Source organism: Tribolium castaneum, chromosome 7 (assembly GCF_031307605.1).
Source record: "Tribolium castaneum strain GA2 chromosome 7, icTriCast1.1, whole genome shotgun sequence".
Taxonomy (NCBI): Eukaryota; Metazoa; Arthropoda; class Insecta; order Coleoptera; family Tenebrionidae; genus Tribolium; species Tribolium castaneum.
The window spans coordinates 9051902-9074745 of record NC_087400.1 but is presented as its reverse complement, the minus strand read 5'-3'; the positions used below and the strand labels follow the sequence as shown (position 1 = coordinate 9074745).

The 22844-nt window shown below is 30.0% G+C and overlaps 2 protein-coding genes across 2 annotated transcripts in view; both read right to left on the bottom strand.

Annotated features, from left to right (window-relative positions):
* Window positions 1-364: 364 nt before the first annotated feature.
* LOC661997 (peroxisomal membrane protein 11C) lies at window positions 365-5119 on the bottom strand. Its single transcript, XM_968125.4, has 5 exons — window positions 4855-5119; window positions 4634-4810; window positions 4403-4584; window positions 4286-4351; window positions 365-598 (listed from the first exon to the last, which is right to left on the bottom strand). Exons 1-5 carry the CDS (start codon window positions 4924-4926, stop codon window positions 394-396), a joined length of 702 nt encoding a protein of 233 aa, XP_973218.1. The 5' UTR covers window positions 4927-5119; the 3' UTR covers window positions 365-393.
* A 286-nt stretch (window positions 5120-5405) lies between these two features.
* Window positions 5406-22844, bottom strand: part of cysu (Curly Su) — a 63753-nt gene continuing 46314 nt past the window's right edge. Inside the window, exons 3-12 of the mRNA XM_008200360.3 lie at window positions 22608-22684; window positions 22468-22558; window positions 22228-22419; window positions 19275-19471; window positions 15156-15682; window positions 14853-15099; window positions 11286-11616; window positions 8517-8648; window positions 8316-8462; window positions 5406-6147 (exon numbers count right to left, since the gene is read on the bottom strand). Coding sequence (XP_008198582.2) covers window positions 6033-6147; window positions 8316-8462; window positions 8517-8648; window positions 11286-11616; window positions 14853-15099; window positions 15156-15682; window positions 19275-19471; window positions 22228-22419; window positions 22468-22558; window positions 22608-22684 — 2056 coding nt within the window. The 3' untranslated portion in view covers window positions 5406-6032. The remainder of the gene's footprint in view (window positions 6148-8315; window positions 8463-8516; window positions 8649-11285; window positions 11617-14852; window positions 15100-15155; window positions 15683-19274; window positions 19472-22227; window positions 22420-22467; window positions 22559-22607; window positions 22685-22844) is intronic.

Below are 22844 nucleotides of genomic sequence, written 5' to 3'. Positions count from 1 at the left end.
TTGACGTTCCTCCAAGGGTGTTACTAACATTACTAATCCAGAGACTGAAATCGCCCTAATTTAAGCTGACGGCGATTTCGTCTTGTTTTTACTGCCTTGCGCATTTTAATTTTTAGTAACATTTTTAACCACCAATTACAGTGGCGCACAATGAAATATAGATGTAGCATTTTTTAAATTTTAAAGTAACTCGGTTACATTTTAACGCTCCGAATAATTCAACTGCCATATTTTAATACCATCTATGTTTTATGTGTTTCAACAGTTTTATGTGAATTGGTGGGTGTTTGTCACAACTCGTTTTATTTTTCCTTTGTGTTCTCGTCTAGTCCCAATGTATTCCAAGTTTCCCAATAAACAAAAATTTGTTTCAAGTATTGTTTTATTGTTGTGTTACAAATCTCTTTTAGCGTATATTTGATATATTCCGAGTACTGAAGATGTTGTAGCGATTAGACCAACCTGCCAAGTGTTCAACTTAGACGACCATAAAAATCCCTTAGGTAAGGTGTTAACAGCGTGGACGAAGTCCAAACACAGACGAACACATGTCACCACTTCGTAGTTTCTCCGAAGTAGCAATTTTTCCAACGAAACACTGAAAACAAGCCAATGTTTAAAAATTATACAGGATATCTCAGCGATGTGAAAAGTCCATTATTGACCTTTAGAAGCCGATTTACAGAACATTTAGGGCCGGTTTACAGAAAGCGAAATTAAGACTTAATTCAAAATTGAATTAATTCAAATTACGTTGCCATTTAAAATGCATTGACAAATGTCAAATTAATCGCGTTTAAAATGTAATTGCAATTAAAATGTTCTGTAAACCGGCTCTTAATTTGCAGTTAAATTTTAATCGCTATTAACTTGGTATTTGTCAATACATTTTAAATGCCAACTTAATTTTGCTTAATTTCGAATTTGTTTAATTTTGAATTAAATCTTAATTTAGCTTTCTGTAAACCGGCCCTAATAAAAGTCGGTTTACAGAAAGGGAAATTAAAATTTAATCTCGACTAAAATTCTAATTCGAATTAAGTTGCCACTTAAAATGCATTGACATGTTAAATTAACATTAAAATGACATTAATGTCATGTTAAACGTGATTAAAATTTAATTGCAATTAAAATGTACTGTAAACCGGCTCTTAAAGCTCTTAGAGCCGGTTTACAGAACATTTTAATTGCAATTAAATTTTAATCGCGATTAACTTGACATTTGTCAATGCATTTTAAATGGCAACTTAATTCGAATTAGTTTAATTCTGAATTAAATTTTAATTTCGCTTTCTGTAAACCGGCCCTTAGAGCCGATTTACAGAAGATTTTAATTGCAATTAAATTTTAATCGCGATTAACTTGACATTTGTCAATGCATTTTAAATGGCAACTTAATGTGGAATTAGTTTAATTCTAAATTAAACTTTAATTTCACTTTCTGTAAACCGGCCTTTAATGTTAGGAAATTAATCTTTTTTTTACGAAAGCGTACATACTAACCCCCTGACTCACTTAAAATTATTTTTAAGTATACAGGCTGTTTCTAAAATTAGTTACAACACAAACTTATGTTTAAAATGGATCAACCTATATTTTTTGCATTTTTGGATGTAGCTTTTAACACAGATGTTTTTAATCTAAATTATTATGGTCGATTTTGCTTTGTTTTTGAATTAATTTGATTTTTTTGACAAAAACAGGCTTTTAAAAAAATCATTACATAAAAAAACTAAAAATCTCAAAAAGTAGAACTTTCACGACTTTAAAGAAGAAACTTCGAACTTCAAGGATGTTTTATTTTTATTAGCTTACTGCAGTCAAGAAGATAAAAAATGAAGAAAGTTGTTGCAAATTGAATAACTTAAAAATTTTAAATGGAACACCCAATTTTTTATTTTTGCATCTAAAAGACCTTTAAATTGTTTCTCTAAAAACATTAACAGTTAAGTGTCTTTTGCTGATTATTCAAAAGATATTTAATATTAAACATTAAAAAAATTTATTAACTATTCTTTCAGTAGTCAAAAAGTGTGCATTGTTGTTAATATTAACTTTTAAAGTGAAATATGTTTTTACATAGACAATTTAATAATCTTTGAGAAGCAAGAACAAAAAATAGGGTGTTCCATTTAAGTTTTTCAGGTTCTTCAACTTTTAACAAACTTAATTTTTCTATGTTTCTAATTATAATACGCTAAACAATTGGAACAAATTTAAGTTTGAACTTTTCCCTTTAAAGTGGTGAAAGTCTTACTTTTCTACAATTCTCCGTTTTTGTGTAATAGATTAATTAAATAAAACGTGTTTGTCGAAAAATTCAAATTATTTCAAAAACTCAGCAGAATCGATCAATACAAGTTGAGATTAAAATCATCAGTATTAAAAGCTACGTCCAAAAATGCAATAAAACAATGTTTCATTTGAAAAAACATAGCCTTAGTGTTTTTTTAATATTTGAACAGGGTGATTCTTTTAGGACCTATATTAGAAACTTTTTAACTTTTAATATAGGTAGAGCTTTAAAATTTTGTATAAAATCCAAATCGACAATTCTGAGTTTAACTAAATTATCTCCAATATGGCTGATTTTCCGGAACTACGAGAAATTGGCGCCAACTTTGAAATTTTAAATAGTAACCATTTATTTTTATTGCATTTTTGAATTCGCCTCTTGGAAAATATATCCTAGTTGTTAGTACTTATCTGTCTTAATTTTTGATGTACGTCAATTTTTTTTATACAAATTTTCATTTGCAGAGGTTCATTTAAAATATTACAGTTCGTAAACCCTTTAAAATAAGTGAATATTTTTTTTTAGTCAAAAGTTCGAACTGTCTTCTAAAATATTCAGGATTGTTAATAATCAAATTGCAAAGCTACAATGATTTTTTTAAAATTATGATTAAAAAATGATTATAAAACAGCTTCTTCAAATGGATGTTTTTTTAATGTCAATCAAAAGAACATCAATTTTTATGCAGACTTTTATTAACATTTTCTATATCTGTCTCTTACAGTTTTTGAAATAATCGCAAAAAACAGAATTTTATTTTTATTTTCATAAAACTTTCTAAAAATACGATAAAATTGTGCTACTAATTAAAAGAATGTTGTGATTTTTTTCAAAAACTGAAAGAGAGGTCTAGGGCGATTTGATAAAAAAGCATCATAAATATTAATGTTCCTTCGATTGCCGTTAAGTAAATAAGGTCGTTCCATTTGAAGAAACAGAGTTATAGCAGTTTTTTTGATAATCATTTTGAAAAAAATCATACTAGCCATGAATTTTGACAGTTGACAATTTTGAAAATTCTAGAAGAATCTTAAACCTTCGGTTAGCGAATTCAAAAAAAATTATTAACTTATTGCAAAGGGTTCAAGGCCTGTGATATCTAGATAAACTCTTGCAAATGAAAATTTCACGAAAAAATTGACATTTATCAAAACTATGAGAGATGAATACCCACAACTAGGGTAAATTTTACTCAGCTTGAGAAGGTGAATGAAAAATGCAATAAAAATGAGTGGTTACTATTTAAAATTTCAAACTTGGCGCCAATTTTTTGTAATTCCGGAAGTTAAAAAATTTGTAATGTAGGCCTTAAAAGGATCAAAGTAAAAGTTAAAAATAAATGTTAAAATAACACTTTTAATTACAAAAGAACACGTTTTAATTACGAAACTTTAAACACGGAATACTTGATTTTTATGCCACAAAAGATATTCAAACTGATTTCCACTAACTTCTTGGCTTTCTGTCTCTATGATAACCAACATGAGATTTTTTTCTACGTTTAATTTTTGGCTAATATAGGTACAAGTGACAGATATCGCTAATAGCAGTATTTTCAAAGCTAACTTAGCTTTACAATTCCAGAAAATTTTTATTTTTTTTACATTTTAATAAAAGTAAAGGTGGGCATTATGTTATATCACTGAATTTAGAATGCCATTTAAAACAATCAGGTTAGCCTTGTATTTTCAAAATAAATAACGATAAAAATTTGAAAAAGCTCTCAGATCATAGAATTTAAACACTTTTAACTGTTTTCCAAATTTCAAAGTTTTCTGTTAAACCGTTCTGAAAATATTTAACCGTATCCATATTTTTTAGTGACCCTGTATATTTTCATTAAAGCTCTTAGCTTCGCGTCGAGCTTAAAACACTTCACGCTGTAAAGTAATTTGTGTTTATTTTAGAATACTAAATAGATAAAAAATAATACCGTAATGATTAATCAACCTCATTTATAAAATTTATTTACACTGCAGTGATACCAACCTTTCGTCATTTTTAACAGCCCCACAGTATCTGTGCTTTTGTAAAATACTGACAAAGCGTAAACTCCTGCAATTTTTACAACATAATTAACTTAATTATTAATTAATAAATACTCGCCTCATTAAAGTTAAATAAATGGAAGACACCCAAAAAATCGAACTGATGGTGTCCCACTTATTATTATCCACTCCTGTGATTAATTTATGCTCAGCTAACCATGCAATTTTCTCAACAGGATAATAAACTTGATCGATCACATTCGTAGTAACTCCTAATGCTGCCATTAGTTTATCGGGCTCCTAAATAAATAAATAAATGAACTAGCGAAATGGAATTTTTCAGCCTAACCTCTTTGCCAAATCCGTATTCTAGATTGTACTTCAACATTGGCAAGTCGTCCAAAAGCCTCAGAGTGGCTCTCGTGCCCGACATGTGTTTGCTGAACAGCAGGAACTTGTCGGCAAGCGCTTTGTTGCCATGAAGGCCCCCAATTAATTTCGTTGTGTAACATAAGGTGCGTAAAACCTACACAAAATTAAAACCCAACGCAACATGTAACTAACAATTACCTTATCTCTGCCTTTGTACGTCTCTAATAACTTGCAAATCTCGTCGAGGAGTCGTAAAAAATAGCTACTCATGTTGGCGGTTGCTTTCTCACACGATTTTTTGATTTAATTAACATGACATGTGTGTTGTTCACCTTAAAACGCTCGGCGAAGCTTTGGCCAAGGTGATCATTATCAAGGAAATGTTATCATTACTTTCATTTTCACTCGAGCTGTAGAAAAGCGATGAAAGTCGCATTGTGGTGACCGTGACAGTTTTGACGTTTATAACCTGTAATGATGACGTTTTGATGACATAAACGCGGCAAATTCAAAAATTACCGTTTTAAATCAAATAAATAAACGAACATGAACAATCGCAATGCATAGTTGTGGTTCATAAGGGTTATTTCATTATTTAAAGTAAAATTTTTCCATTTTTAAATTATATTACGTGAGTCATTAAAAATAATTGGTACAGTGAAACCTCGGTTATCCGGTAATCACTACACTATCAGCATCTTGAGCATTGGTTTGTTTAAATAACACGTTTGGTATAAATAAAGCATAAGTGGTTTATCTAAAAATATATTAATATATAGACACATATACACATGAGTTTTCAATAAATTACTACAACAATATGTACAAAAATCAATTTTAATGTTTTTTCTTTTAAGTATAGTGTGCGTGTACTTTGTTGACAGTGTTAAGTACTAGATAAGTTTGTCTGACTAAATAAATCCGCGCATTAATCCTATGGTATACATTCCACATCATCTGTTACAAAAAGAAGAAAAATAGAATAGGTTGAGTCGGTTTTGGAGGTAGAAAATTAAGTGAGAATACTCATGCAATTAATTATTTATACAAAAAATACTCGTATATAAATATAATGGGTGTCACAATACAACGAAACAATAGCATGACCTAGCAAACGACCTATTTACAAATAAAATGTTTTGATGTAAGTTTTGACTGAAAAATGGTTCCTTATCTACCGACAATCTCAGAAGCAAATTTCAATAATTTATAAGAACCGTTCTAACAAGTTGCAAAATTATTTAGCCATCAGTTTCACGAATTTTAATGCAACTTGTCGGATTGTGAGTTCGTGGATTTGCTTTCAAGATTATCACTTGGCATATTTTAAAATAAATAATACAATGGCATCTGTACATAAAGTTAATTTCAATTAATTATTTTTTTCCTAACACGTGGTCAAAAGAATTGAAGCCTGCGTGCGGGAATTCGGCCCATTTGCTGAAATCTATGCTCGGGATCACTCCACTTCGGCACGGGACCCTCGGGTTACTAAAAAAATTAAGAATTAATTAATATTTAAAAAAATGACAAAAAGTAAAAATTAAAAAAGAGAGTAATTAACACATTTCTTATTTTTTCGTATTTTTTTGTTTAAATAATAGTGGACTATACAGGTTGGTTCATTTAGAGCCTACATTAAAAACTTTTCAACTTCCAATGTAATTACGGCTTTGAAATTTTGTACATAACTTAAATCGACCATTCCGAGTTTAATTAAATTATTTTCAAAATGGCTGAATTTTTGTAAGTACAAGAAATTGGCGCCAAGTTTGAAATTTAAAATAGTAACTAAACATTTTTATTGCATATTTGAATTCACCTTCTCAAGCTGAGTAAAATTCCCCCAAGTTGTTGGTACTTGCCTATCATAGTGACTGACATATGTCACTATTTTGTCAAAATTTTTATTTGCTGAGGTTTATTTAAAATATCTTTTTTTTTTCTGTATTTGATAAATAAATGGTTGTGGAGCCTTCCAAAATTTTCAAAATTGCCAACTGTTAAAATTCAAGGCTAGTATGATTTTTTTAAATGATGGTATAACTTAGTTTTTCCAAAAGGTATGACCTTATTTTCTTAACGGTAATCGAAAGAACATCGACATTTATGGTGACTTTTATTAATACGTCCTATATGTATGCGTCTCTTACTCAATTTTTAAAATAATCACAAAAAACGGATTTTACTTCGTACATTTCATCGTTAATCAAGCAGGCTTTGCAAAATAGTCAACAACTGTCAAATGTCAACACTTCATGTAGTTTTTAGCTGATTTATTATCGAATAAGCAGTTTTACAATGATATTTAACTACGGTTTATTATAATTTAGTGAATTAACTTAATCCAATCAGTCAACTATCATATTTTAAACTTCTTGGATGAAAGTAATAGGCAAATCAAACATTTTTTTTAATGAATAACACAACTTTATCGTATTTTTCGAAAGTTTACTCTATTAAAAATAGAAATAATGAGCTAAAATTTCGTTTTTTGCGATTAATTCAAAAGCTGTAAGTGATAGATATTGGATATAGAATATGTTGAAACATTGAAAAGACAATATCGCTTCATTAGGAGAAGTGTTATAATCATTTTTCGAACATCATTTAAAAAAAATCCTAGTAGCCTTGAAAATTGTCAGTGAACAATTTTTAAAATTTCAGAAGGATGTTCGAAACTTCGGTTATCTAATGCAAAATAAATTATTTACTTATTGTAAAGAGTTCAAGAGCTGTGCTGTTTTGAATGCAAATGAAAACTCCGGCAAAAAATTTATACATGTCAAAAACTATGTTAGATGTACATTTACGATCAAAAAGAATGAGACCCCAACCATCCGGGCTAGATTTCAAAAATCCGATTAAAATACTTAAGGTAATTAATTTCAACAAACAGGTTAGTTTACAAACTGTCCTGCTAGTTTATAAGAAAGTAAAACATACACATTAGCCGTATGTCATCGAAATAATTTGCGGCTGCGCTTTTAGGGGTGCCATTCTTTTTGATTGTGACTGTACTAACAACTAGCATACATTTTGCGCAGTGTGAAGAGACCAAAAATGCAATAAAAATAAGTGGTTAACTTTTAAAATTCCAAAGTTGGCGCCAATTTTTCATAGTTATTCTGACGTTCAGCCATCTTGAGAATAATTTAGTTGAACTCAGAATTGCGGATTTGGGTTATGTACAAAATTTTAAATCTCTAGTTTCATTAATAGTTAAAAAGTTTATAATGTACAGATCCTAAAATAATCACCCTGTATTATTAGGAGCGATAATTAGGCTTTATATGCAAAGGTTTGCAAAAAATAATAATTTAGTAAGAGTTACCACTCAAATACGTCATGAAAGTGTTAGTAAATATAAAAAAAATACTTGTGCCTTTACAATAAACATCAAAAATGAAATTAATGTAATACTTAATTGATTTTTTTTAGGTAATTTTTGTGGCAAAAGTTGCTACTTTATTCAATAAAATGGTAATGTTGCAAAATTTGTTGCGACGTTTGAAAAAAAATTACAAAAACATGTTTTTGCATACATATGTAAAATTTCAATTCATTTGGGTAACCGTAACCCTCTCAAATTTAATTCATAAAGTAGAAACATTCAAACAAGTGATTAATAAAATCTTTAAAAAAGAAAAAAACATTACATTTCATGGTCCGGCAACACCATTGGGTACAACTGTATGGTGTCAATCAAATCGGTGTTGTCACATATAATACGAGCCAATCTGGCTTTCCTGACTTCGTGGAGTTGTTCAGGGGTGAAAGATGAGGGTTGGTTTGGAAGTTCATACCTGAAAATGATTTTTTAAACAATGAATAATTCAAACTAAGCCAAAAATACTAACCAGAAGCGGTCACCTCGCCTCGAGTAACTAAACTGGGTGGCGATAATGCAGGCAAAAGTGGGCCCTAACATGCTTCCAGGAAGGGGGCGTTCGGAGACTCCGCCCGACCACAAATCGACATCACTCGGGTGCCTAAACCGACATTTAGCTCAAACTGACTCGAAAGTACAGGGTGGCCCAGCTCAGCTTCCGTCTTCTGTTGCTCAGTTATTAGTTAAGTTGGACTTTTGATATTTTGTAGACGTTATTTATACTCTAGGACGTATTTCAAGAAAATATTTTCGATTATACACAGTGTCCCAAACAAAGTTGTTGGCAAATAATTCTAATAACTCTCGGATTTATGTTGGAGTTGTAATTCAAAAAAATGTTCCTATTTTAATTTCCCATCAAATGGTATAAAAATAAACAGGGTTGCCATTTGAAATAGAAAAAGGCTCTAAAGTTTTAAGAGTTTGAAAATAAATTGTAAGCACCCTGTAGTAATTTAAATCAAACAAACTTAATTTATAAGTCTGACCTTTTCAAGACGTAATGTAATAATAAATAATAAAATTAATTGTAGAAATTTACAAAATAATGAAATTATTATTTTTTTCAATATTAACGGTCGGTTTACCAAATGTAAAATTAAAGTTTAATTCAGAATTAAACTAACTCCACATTAAGTTGTCATTTAAAATGCATGATCTATCTGACTATTGAATGGAAACTTTTATTCCTGAATGGAAACAAGTGGCCTGGGGACATGGTTGAACCTATCAACGTTTTCTGAGAAAAATCTTACCAAATTCTATTGAATCCTTTATCTAAGGGCTGTTTACTAGTAAATAAAGCTCTCGAATAATAAGTAAATAGTAAAGACAATGCTACCTCAATTTTTATGGTAACTTTAATTTAAAAAATCATACAGTAGTTTGTAGTATTTTAAACAATTAACAACTATTTGTATATTTGGATTTGATGGTTTTTAATATGAAGCAAATGAGAGAAGAATAGTAGGTAAAATAGAAAAAAAGTATAAAACGGAGAAACTCTTGCGTGTTCATCACGTGTTTGTCAATGTTATGGTATCATAGATATGTATTAATTTTACTATAATTATAATTTATTATAAAGTTTATTCTATTGAAAACAACTTGTTAGCGAAATTAATAAAGTTAGAATTACGCCCTATGATGGCAATTTTTATAGAATTTTCTATTAAAGGCGGATTTTACAATCGACGAATAACTTTATCCTGGGGATAAATTTTGAAAAATAGATTGTTGTAACAATTGTAACCATAGTAATTATACAAGGAATAACTTATTCGGAGTTTATCTGACAATTGTAAAATCCACCCTAGATTAAAATTGTTTTACAGGCCTTATTCGGAATTGAACCTGGTTTTAATGTGATGAAAAAAAGATTCGTTTACAATATACCAAAATTTTATGGCACCGCCTTAGGGTGCTCAGAATTAACACTGGTAATATTAGGACCCCATGACTCATCCCAAACTTGTCTACCCACCGATTTTGCATTAGTTTTTTTGATTCCAATAAATATTCATCCCTTTGAGGAAATTTGAAAATGAAACACGTAGTTCAGGAGTAAATAAAATAAATTAAGTAAACAGTAAAAACAACACTACCTCAATTTTTATGATAATTCTTATATAGTTTAAAAAATTAAACAGTAGTTTGTCATACTTTAAACAATTAACAACTATGTGTATATTTGAATTTGATGGTTTTTAAAATGAAGCAAATAAGTGAAGAACTGTAGGTAAAATAGAAAGTCCCTTGTGGATTCCCCAAACGATTGGTACCTCTTGAAGTGGTCATAAACTATTAAATTTTGATTATATTTGCAAAGAAAATTCATTTCTTTTGGGAACGACAATAACCAGTACTTCCGAGGCATTTCTTAATCATTTCGTGACTAATTTCGAGATCAACTTGACATTTGTCAATGCAATTTAAATGGCAACTTAATGTGGAATTAGTTTAATTCTAAATTAAACTTTAATTCCGCTTTCTGTAAACCGACCGTTAATATGAAAAAGAATAATAATTTCATTATTTAAACTTTTACAATTAATTTTATTATTTATTATTACATTGTTTTATAATAAACGATGTTTTTATCAAATACACCCTCGACTTGTTAGTTTTTTACTCGAAACACCCTGCATTGTAATGTGCAAGAGTCTTTCCATTTTACATTTATCTTCTTTTATTTGTTTGAAATTAAAGCAATGACTTACTCTCAAAATCCGATTTAAACGCAATGAATTTTTAATTTACGATTAATTTAATTCTGAATAACCTGTACTCATTTTTTGAAAAAATTTTCATCAACTCTTAACTTCTACGTCTATTAATAAATAAATTAATAAACGTTGTATTTTGTAAACTGTTGACTTTGGACAAAAACCCAGAATCAAGCCAACTTTTGTTTTTAATGTTTTAAACTGTATATTCTATGAGACTTTCCAACTAATAAATTAATTATTTTATTTCTTTCGCTAAACAATTCAAGTGCGGTAGTCATGTAAGAAGCAAGACGTCTTAATGAGCACTAAAAAATAATAGCATGACATTAAAAAACATTATTATGACGTCATACTTTTTTGAGACACTTTGTATAATCAAAAATATATTCCTAAAATACGTTCTAGAGTATAAATAACGTCTACAAAATATCAAAAATCCAACTTTACTAATGACAGAACTACAGAAGATGGGAGCTGAGCTGGGCCACCCTGTATAGTGTGCAACTTACTCAAAAATGGTCGAGTATTTCCGGACAGTTTCGTTGGGCATGGAACCGAACAATTCGTCAAAGTTGCTGGCTCCGGGCAGGCCGCAGAATTTCCGGAATTCCATGTAGCCCGGAATGCCGAATTCGCGGCCTCTTTGCATGTTGAGACTGACCAAGTCCATACCGAACCGAGCGCCGACTTTTTTGAACAGATGGTTGGTCACCTCTTGGGTGATGGAGTCGTCCATGGCTTGGGCCACTTGGTTCATCAGACCCATGAGGTACTCGTCGAAGACGCCGGCACGGTATAAGTCGTAGGGGCGACGGATTAAATCAGAGAGACGTTTGGAGGCTGGAATAGACGAAAAACTTGACTTACAATTTCAAGTAGAGGAAACGAGAACGAAAATCACAGTATGAAGGAAAAATTTACTATTTTTGTGTGACAAAATTTTAACGTAGCCCTGACAAAATAGCCCACCACTGAAATACAGTGTGTTAAAAAGGAATGCAAAATATGTATGAAAGTAATAGTATGGACTAATAAAACAATAAAAAAAAAAATAAAATTATAAATGTCCACAAATTATATAGTAAGGTACATACAAAATAGTACATAATTATAAAAACACTAGAAAATAATAAAAAATAAATATAAATCAATATAAAAAATAATAAAATAATAAATGTCCACCAAGGATGTACCATGTGATTTTCTAATATTTTGATCTAGTTATCCATGACAGTATTGACAGTTACATTAACCCGAAGTCTATTACGGAAATAAGATTCCAACATACATTTTTTATGTTCTTCCATGAACATTTTGTACATATTGAAAGATAAAGCGATTTCGAAGTTATTTATGCAATTCGTTTTACTGCTGGTGAAACTATCATGGATAGCTAGATCAAAATTTAAAAAAATATTAAAATACTTATAATCTGCCCAACAGTAATAGTCTTTTGTTTATCATTTGAATTAAACTTTTTAGATATATTAAGACATTTTTATTAATCATACTTCATAACTGTTTAAAGGTTTTAAAATTATCAATGAACAATGTTAAGCGTCATTATCAAAAGTGTAAATTTTTATTTTAACTTACCAAGAACTACAAATTCTTGTCTAATTTTTAAAATTTTTAATTAATTTGTTTTCACCATATAAAATTAAGAACATTTTTTTAGTCGATTTATTAATTGCATACAATTTTACGCATCGTTCAACGGTGGTTGGAATGAGCTATTTTGTAGGTGGGCTATTTTGGTCAGGGTTATTTTGTCGCGGGTCGGTTTATAGAAGCGTCAATTAAATTAATCCGCAACTAAATGCGTCATTAACAGATCATATGATCAAATTGAACAAATTTGATTGGTCCATTCGCGTTGTTAACATTTAACAACGAATTAAATTTTAACAGAGCTTTCTATAAACCAGCCCTTTTTAAATGTTTTTAATATGAACCTATTACATTCCCTATTCAACGCATTGCTATTCCTTTTCTGTATTCCTGTTCTGGATGCGCAAATAACGCGAGAAAATTTTTTTAAGCAGAAACTTTCGCAAAATTTTAAGACTAGCATGTCGATAATATGAATAAGAAACACAATAACAAAATAATCAAAATAACCTAATTACTAATCATTAGTAATCACAAAGAAATTGTTAGCTGTAACCCAGCTGTAACGGATATTTTTCGAAAAAAATTGATTGTTTTCTTATAATTTATTAGCATCACTAAAAATGTTGTGCCTTTGACTGTGTCTGAAAAATAAAATAGATTCTTTAAAAAATGAAATGCCTTTTGTCTGACTAAAAATAACAACATTGAGTTTTAAGCTTTTATTGAACTTTCTATTTTCTGTGAGAATTATCAAAAACTAAGCGATGGATATTTAAAGAAAAAAGAACCTAGGACAAAAGTCTTTGCTTTTCCAGGATATTTTAACTATATTTTAAATTACCACCTTGATCGACTAGTTTTTTCAATTTTTTTTAAGTTAAAAAAGTAACAATGATTAGAGCCACAAGCCAATAGGCTGTATGAATAAAATTGAGTAAATGCTTTTACTTCAAGTAAGTGCTCTAAAATGTATGAGTAAAAATGGTACATATAAGCTTTTACTAAAAGTAAAAGCATTTTTAGCGATTGTTTGCTTTAACGCCGAGAGTATTCTGAAAATAAAGTGAATAAAATAAAGCAAATGCATCGCTTGCTGTGAAATTTTGAACGTATGTTGAAATCTTCCAATTACTACATACAAAAATACTGGCGTTGTAGAAAATCGCAAGTAGCGCGTTTGACAATTCAACAGAATAAACGATAATCTATCAAAGATAATAAAAATCTGTCAATCTAAATTCCACAGCAAGAGTTGATCTAAAGACTTTTTGAACGCATCGAAGTATGTACTTCCATTATTACTCAATACTCATACATAAAAGCATTTACACAATTTTATTTATAAGGTCCATTGTTTTCTCATAATTTCTTGGCATAAAGAATAAAGACATTAGTGTCTCAAGAACAAAAATTAAGTTTTCCCAAAATCAATTCACTGGAAGCATAAAAAAAATTTGGACTTCTTCGGCTATAAAAGAAAATCTAGGACCAGAACGAGTATTTGTTTTTCAGGATTGTTTTGCTGTTTAAAAAGTCTTTGGGTTAATTTCGCGTTAATTTTATTTTTTATGAATCACACTGAAAAGTATTTTTCTGAAAAAAAAATATAGCACCAAAAGAAGTGTTTGTTTTTTCTATAATTTTTTAACAGTCAAAAAATCTTTCCAGTGATTGTATTTTGTGTAAAAATTATCAAAATTGAATCTCAAGTTACACTGTAGAAAATAATTTTTCGAAAGAAAATTCAAAAAAACAAATTTTGAAATGCAGCGGAAAAAATGTCTAAATAATTTATGAATAGAGGAAACTATTTTTCAAAAAGAAGTAATGTCTTTTAGTGGAAAGTAGATAGTGGTTATTTTCTCACGATATTTCTGTCAAAATAACTTGTACAAGTAACATGGATTTTGCCACAAAAATTATTTTGAATTTTTGCGGATTTGTGTTCAAAAATGATTGTTCATCAAGTCGACTATGGAAATCAAATTCAATGTTCTGCTTCATCCAAATGACTATTGTTGTTACTGAGTACTGTTATTTCTGTCAAATCTTTGAACTAGCTTTTTACTTATTATTGTGCATTTTCCAGCAAAGTTGTGTCAAGTGTAGAATTTCTCTTGATTTCTGTTTTATATTTCCGTAATTTTTGTTTTTTTCGTTCTTGGATTCCAAGCCGTTTTCCATTATTTTGACGGATCTGTCACTTTATAGCATTTATAATTGAAATTAAGCTACACATTACATTCCACTTTCATAGGTGACTTGATGAACAACCATTTTTGAACACATTGTATCTCAGAACCAAAAATCGATTCACTGCATTATAAATAATCTAGGGATCTGCGGTTAAAAAGTCTTTCGCTTAATTTCGTTTTCTTTGGAATCACATTGTAAAAAAATGGATGGGTATTTTAAAAGACAGAAAATAGTGATTGGTGGTATTTCTTAGAAAATCGACTCACCAATAAATTTGTGTGCCTTGCTCCACCTTTCCACAGCCGTTGGAAGAAGCGAGTGCCCAAATCTGTAAGCCGCAGCTGCGAACGCATCAATCACATTCGGATTAACATTATGATCATAACCATCCCAATAACCGTCTTTCTGCAACAGCAAACCAAACTTAGCCATCACATCTTTGCCCAAAAGAATCGGAAGAAACTCGTTGTAAGTAATGTGTTGAATTTCGGCAATGTTAATGCGACGAGCTTCCTGAAAAAACAACATTAAATAACAACTAATCGATAATTTCTTTAATTGCTCATTACTTGGAACAGCGTTTCGTCATCCCAGTGAGGATTAACCTGAGCCAAACCTTTGGCAATTCGGTTGTGCTCACGAGCCATCAGAGTGTGCATACAAGTGAGCACCAACTGCTCGTTCACTCGAATTTCACCGGCTTCAAAGCAGTACATGGTGCTATTGGGTCTAGTGCACCCTTCATCAGGGATGTCTAGCTTGAGAGGGAGCAAGTCTTTAAGTCCGTACTCTTCAAAGGCTGGGTTCATTCGGAGAAGACCACCGTATCCGGTTCTTAATTTCCGTGCGAATTTTTCCGTAACTCCGTATACGGTGTTACCGTCGAGAACACCAGTTAAAGTGTTGTATGGAACTCGGGAACCGAGTCTACAACCAGGTCTAGCGGCCGGGAAAGCACGAACAAAGTCCAAGCATTTTACGTTGAATAATCGGTAGAAGTAATCGTCTTCGGGGATGATTATTTCGTTACAGTAGGGGTGTTTAAGGTGGGGCGGTCTGTGGCAGCACTCTTCGGGGTCGTTTCGATTTAGAGGGTCTAGAAATGAGCAAGTAAAGAAGAATTAAATACAAGGTGACCCAGGGGTGTGTACTCCGTCCACAACTTTTTTGCTTTTAAAATGTTTTTATTATACAATAGATCGACCTTATAGTACAGAAACTAAAAATATTTTTATTATATACAGGGTGTTGTATACAGGGTGGTGAACCAAAGTTAGATTTTTTTAAGTGGAACAGTCTATATATTTTTACAGAGAATCTAATAATGTTATACGTGACTTTTTTTAATCATTCTTTTAGCTGTAATGCTATAAAGTTGTATTTTTTAAATAGGAATCATAGTTGGCTATGACATTTTTGAAAAGCTTATTATTTTCTGAACTGAAAGCAATACAAATACAGCTTCATATTTTTATATACTTTTGATAAAAAATATATTAAAAATATTTGAAAGTAGTTGGCCATGGCAAAATTATTTCACATAAAAGGTGTCAATAATCAAGAAATTTTGTGAACGGTTATTAATGTAGAAAATGTGAAATTATAAAAATAAGCTATGTTAATGGGTGACCGGAAATATGCGCCCAGGAAATAAGCGCACCGGAAATAAGCGCACAGAAAAAAGCGCACAAGGAAAAAAGCGCACAAGGAATAACGCGCACAAGGAATAAAGCGCACAAGGAAAAAAGCGCACAAAGAAAAAAGCACACAAAAAAATCACACGGAAAAGTACACACATTAATAATGCTAAAAACTAAAACATCTTATTTTAAAATGATTGATAATAAAAACTCAAGGTTCTAAGCAGTTTTAATTTTTTCTCGTGATTTATTTTCTTTATTTATAACGTACTTGTACCATAATTAATCTGCTTACGGAATGAAACTTATTTTTTATCAAATATAGATTGATCCAGAGAAACTGAGTCTGTTGGCAACAGATCTGAAAATATTTTTGTTCATAATTTGACACACTGCAACCTGGTACAGTTTTCCTTGACAATAAATTATTTCACGAACAACCCCACAAGATTGGTGAATTATGTTGCCAACAGACGCAGATTTTATGGATCAGTCTGTATAATATTCAAAACAATGGGTTGCAAAAAAATATTTTTATGACTACGATTTAGGGAGCTAAAGTGTCGAATTTCAGCCATTTTTTTCAGTGTTTTTTACAACTGTTTTAAGTAACATTTTTGAAACTTATTTATAGGCTATATATTCTTCTACAAAGTCTAAAGTTTAAATTGTGATCAGTGCTTTCTTTAATTTAGTGGGACACTTGTCACGAGCTTTATAATGGCATTTCGATTACGTGTGATATACAACATTTTATCTTATCTTATCTTATTTTATCTTATACCATTGTACATTATACCATTGTTTTCGGTGAGAAAAATCAAATTTCTATCACAAGAGAGATAAAGCTGTCAGATATACTGACTTGTGAGTAGAAAAACAGCTTTTTCTCTCACCGAAAACAGTGGTATAATGTACCTAAAAAACTGCACCTGTAAGATAGATAAAGATATTTTTAGATTTACAGATTAATAATTAAACTACATAAAATTCTGAAACCACTCAAGTTTGCGTTACATAATTCTAAAAATATGGGTTAAAATTAGATGGTTTTTATTTTTGGTATTTAAAATCTAAGTAAATAAAACAGCAAAGTAAGTGTTAGTTGTATTAAATGTGTATTTTTTATGTAGTGTTTTGTGACTTTTGTATCTTTGCTATTTTAGACTTTTTATACATTATAGTATGTACTTTTACCCGGTACACAGGTGCGATTTATTCCATGTGCGCTTTTTTCCATGTGCGCTTTTTTCTTTGTGCGTTTTTTTCCTTGTGCGCTTTTTTCTGGTGCCCATATTTCCTGTGCGTATATTTCCCAGATTCATGTTAATGGTATTTTAATTTGAACAAATATATGATCGTCGCAGATTTTAATTATATCAAAAATGTGCAGAAAATTGAAAACGGTGTGTCACTACCATTTGACAACACTTTTTTTATGATTTAGTGAAATGTAGTGGAGGTGACGTTGATAATGTGATGTATTTTTTACCGCAGATGGGATTTAATTTTGGTGTTTGTATTGATATTTTTTGTAAAATGATTAATTAATGATAGGCAATCATACATACAATTAATAAAATTTTCTTTTTCCGACATTTCATGTTTAATTAGAAAATAGAATGACAATGCAAGCTTGCCATTTTAACTCTAAAAACAAATAATTTTTATTGATCGCAGAAATTTGATCTAATAATAATATATTATGCTGTTTTTAAATTAATTAGTGTTTAAAAAATCATCAAATTATAAATACTTGTTGAGATATGTTTTTCACAGTTTTAATTGAAAATTCAAAATTTTCTCATGGTCTACTATAAAGAAAATGCGAAATAAACATATCAAAACAAAAAAAAATATATTTAAATTTAATATGAAATTATAAATGTAATAAATAATTTCAATAAATTGCTGATAACATTATTAAATTCTCTGTGAAAAAGTACCTGCATAATGTCTTTGTTTCAAATGTGTATCTTTTATAATAGGAAAGATATGATTTTTCTAAGGTTTCGCTAAAATGCCAACTTTTTTTTATAATCCGAAAACAAAAGACGATACCGGGATGTGGTTTTGACCAAAATTATTTTCTAAAAAAACGGACATGAAAATGTGTCACACAAAACAGAAAAAGTTAAATAAATGGAAAATGGAACACCATGTATTTTTTATACGTATCGACAGCATTTTGCATAAGCTTTCTGATGGTATAGGCTTTGTATAACAAATTTAAAACATTTTTCGAAATTTTTCAACAAAAATATTTTATTACAAGAAACTTTGTTATCCCAAAATCTGATAAGTCAGATGATAATTAATTTTTTGATGAGTACTAAAGTGTCTAATTACATTAGTAATTTAATTATTACTTAATACATAAATGAATTTTACTCATCAAGAAGTAATGATAAAATAAATAAAAAAAGGATTTTTTTTGAATACTTGAAGAAATATTTCTAATTTGCTATATAAACCGCAAATCGTTAGAAAACTTATAAAAAATGCTATCGATACATGTAAAAAAGTACATGGTGTTCCACTTGAAAAAAAATTTGGTATTCATTTTTTTGCATTTTGGCACACTTGTACATTACCTATGTGTTTCAAGTAAAAGTCGATTATTGCTAAAACTAGGATATTCTGAGCTTTCCTGTTGCAAATTTATCGGAAAATCTTCATAGGCGACTTCGCAATGATTTAAAAAAAGGTCTTTTTTATAACGAAAAGTTGAATAATTCCGAAAGGAAAAGAGATAGATCCGTAATAGTTAATATAAAATTAAATCATAAAATGCAAAAATATATAGAATGTTCCATTTGATTTTTATAACTTTGGTTCACCACCCTGTATACAACACTCAGTGTATAATAAAAATATTTTCAGTTTGTGTTATTTAAGTAGATCTATTAAATAATTAAAACGGCATAGTAATATTTCAAGTAACAAAAAAGTTATAGACCGATTACACACACTTCTGGGTCACACTGTATATCAAAAAAATTTTGTTTTCATCGAATTTTTGTAAAGTAATGTGGAGGAATAAGTTACCTAATGGAGTTGCAGTGAGAGTGTAGTCATGGTCGATAAATTGTCCCCATGCAATGACCATGACGGTACCGGCGTGATCGTGGAAACCTTCATCTGGATGCATAGTGCGGGAGACGACACGGGATAGAGGAAGGTTTCTTCCGGTTACGCTGATGCGGGGGGCTGTCATGCCGTCGGCATATAAGGGGCCGATCAGTCTAAGAAATGGCAAGAAATAATGGAAACGCTGCAGTATACTCGAACCTTGAACTATAAAGGTAGTAAATTTTTGATGACAACTTTGCCTTTTTATGTGACTTTTTCCACGTTACACTTCTTATTTTGAAACTTTTTTATTTTATGTATTTGTAATTGTTATTTATTATAAGAAACAAGAACTATTGCATTTTTTTAATAAAAAAATAAGTCTAATATGGATTTTTGGGCTTTCGAAACGGCGAGGAACATATGGTTCGAGAATTTTGACCAAGAAAGTTATTTTTAAGACTTTTTTTTAAATCTCATGAACGCTTCCATCACAGTGCTAGAAAGTTGGAAGAACGGACTATCGATATTATACTAATAATAATAATAAAATCAATAAGAGAATACAATATAATTACAACTCACGACCGTTTTGTAAATGTCTCTTTACTTCTTTAATTTTTTTATTACTTTTTTTATTTACAGACTGAACCAAAAGTAACGCACAAAATTTACATATCTCTAATATATCATTAAAAAAACCTCGATCAGGTCGATTTTATTTTTTTAAATGGTTACTGACATAGCACACATTAAAAAATAAAAATAAATATAAAAAAAGTCAAAAGAAGAAGAATAGTTATAAATTATACAAAGAGTTTTGTTTTTGTTCTAGCTTTTTTCTATGAAAGGTAATTTTTTTTTGTTTTTATTTTCTGTTTATTTTTTTTTGTGTTTAGGTGTCACATTAAATGTTTTCATGCTAATTTAAAAAAATATATAAAAAAATTGCCGCTTCTAAAATAACTCAAGTACAAAAAGATAATTGTGTTTAACAATCAATAGTTTTTATTTTAAATTAAATTTTTTTCTTATTACCAGAAAGATAGACGTGTACTTTTTAAAACAGTAAATAGTTAACAAAAGTGTCGGTTGTCATTTAAAAAAATTAGGAATGACATCACAACTCAAAAACTAATGACATCATAAATGACACTATGTGGCATTTGAAAATATAAAATCGTCCTTTTCGAGGATTATTAAAAAAAAAAGATAAAAATTTTGATCGTTACTTTTCTTTCAGTCTGTAAATTTGGCAATAAAGTTGTTTTTGCAGTTAAATTATTCATTTTCAGATTAACAATTAAAAATTAATTAAATGAAGAGATATTATTTGCATGACAAGATTAACATAACAACTAATTAAGAATTTTTATGAAACATTTTATGAAAAAAGAACAGAAAGTTTGTATTTTTCTTTAAATTTAACTCAAACTTTTTATCGTTTTTAAAAAGATTACCAAAAGGTGAATCCACATTACAACTATAAAACAAATTAAAGGTAAAACATCTTTTAGTACTTTTTACTATAACACAAAAACTAATAATCGTTTCTTAGCTTTCTTATAATAAATATAAGTTAATTAAAAATAATAATATTGATTAAATTAATAAATATATATTAAAACGTTATATAATCGAAATATGATTTATTATATCATTCTAAAGCAAAATATGCTTATTTTCTTAATCAATATTTGCACATTGGTAGTCATTATACGAGTTTTATAAAACGTTCTATTGTGACACGAATAATTTTGGAGCACGACAAAGGAGTGCTTCAATCGAATGAGTGCCACAAATAAGTCTTATAAAACAAATGTTGTAATATACTATTTTTTCTATTTTTTATTTTTGTTTGTTTAGTTTAACTTATCAAAATCTGTTCAAACAATTTCTTCCTAATTTTGTTAATTATTCGGGCTATATCAATAAACGACTTGACGCTGTTGACAGATCACACACTAAATTACAGTGATGACTGATGACACCTAGCCCAATACTGCCAATACAACTCCTAAAAATTTACTAAAAGGAGTTGCACCAAAGTTTTTGTGAAACTACTTTTGGTTTCACAACAAAGAAAGCTCTGCTCAAGTGTCATGGCAAATTACTGTTAGTTTTTGACAAAAACATTACTTAGGAACATTTGAAAACCTTTGCTAATAAATTACTAAATATCCACCTAAGTTATTTAGATAGAACTCACAATTAATAATTAGCTGCCAGATGTAGAGTCAAGGATTCTAATCACAGAATGATCGACACATCATTTTTAATTTTTTTTGACTTGTTCAAAGATTTCTCGAAAGTGGCACAAAACAGTCTGGATCCATTACTGTTTAGTAGTAATTAAGAACAAGGTATTCATTTAGCAAAAAACATTTCTAAGAGATTTGATTAATTTGCATCATAAATTTCCACGCCACTGACTACCCATAATTAACACAAGCGTACTCTAACGTAATACACATGTGCCATTCATAATTGCGGTTCCAATTAAAAAACCGAATTTCTTTCTCCATTCAAGGCTAAGAATTTTCGCACATATCTAATTCACAATCAATAAAGTCGTGACTAGCTGCAGACTAAGCTATTATTATCACTTGACTAGGATATATCGTATCCTTTATCACATCAATCAATTAATTTATGTGAACTTTCTTCACACAAGTGGCATTTATTGAAGAAACTCCGTACTAATTTTAATCACATTTAAATTTACACGGGATCATTATTCAAATTAATTGTGAATTTTTACAGCGGCTTTTCAATGTAAATACCTGTAAATCCTGTTATAAACTGTTGAATTAATAGCCACGAAATTATTTGAATACATTATTTTTTTGCCCAAGAGTGAAATTCTGCCTTAATTAGCCTTTCCTTTAGATAACTTAATAGGATTTTTTGTGGGTAAAGATGGTTTTACCTTGTAAACGGAGTGTTGGTGGCCCCCCAAGTCGGGTGCTCCAAATTGTTACAAAGGCCATCAAATCGTCGGTATTTGCCAGCACGACATTCCACATTGGACAAATAAGGGGGGCACACCTCACGGATCAAAGTCTTGCTAGTGTCAATCAGAGGGAGACCTTTCTCGATGTCTTCATAACTCAAACCGTACCTAAAAATAATAATAAAAAAATATTTCAAAAAAAAATCTAGGACTCACGTTCGTGCCAGATTTATCGAAATGTCCAGAAGAAGTTCACCAACAGTTGCCACATCTTCAGGCTTCCAGTCGCCATGTGGTTGAGCAATGTCTGAAATTTTTTTTCAAAAAAAATTTTTTTTCGAGTTGGTAACACTTACGTATCCTTTTGCGGGCATCAAGATACGCAGCATTGACAGCGTCGTAGGTGATGCAAGTGTGTGGACCATTATATTCTCTATTTTTGGGAAAAAAAATTATTGGCGGTACAGTCACCACCAAAAAGAATGACACCCCTAAAATCGCAGCCACAAACCTGCTTGATATTGTGGACCGTTTGTAAATGAACCTGTTTGTTGAAATTTATGACTACAGGGTGTTTCAGCTAAGACTTTCGA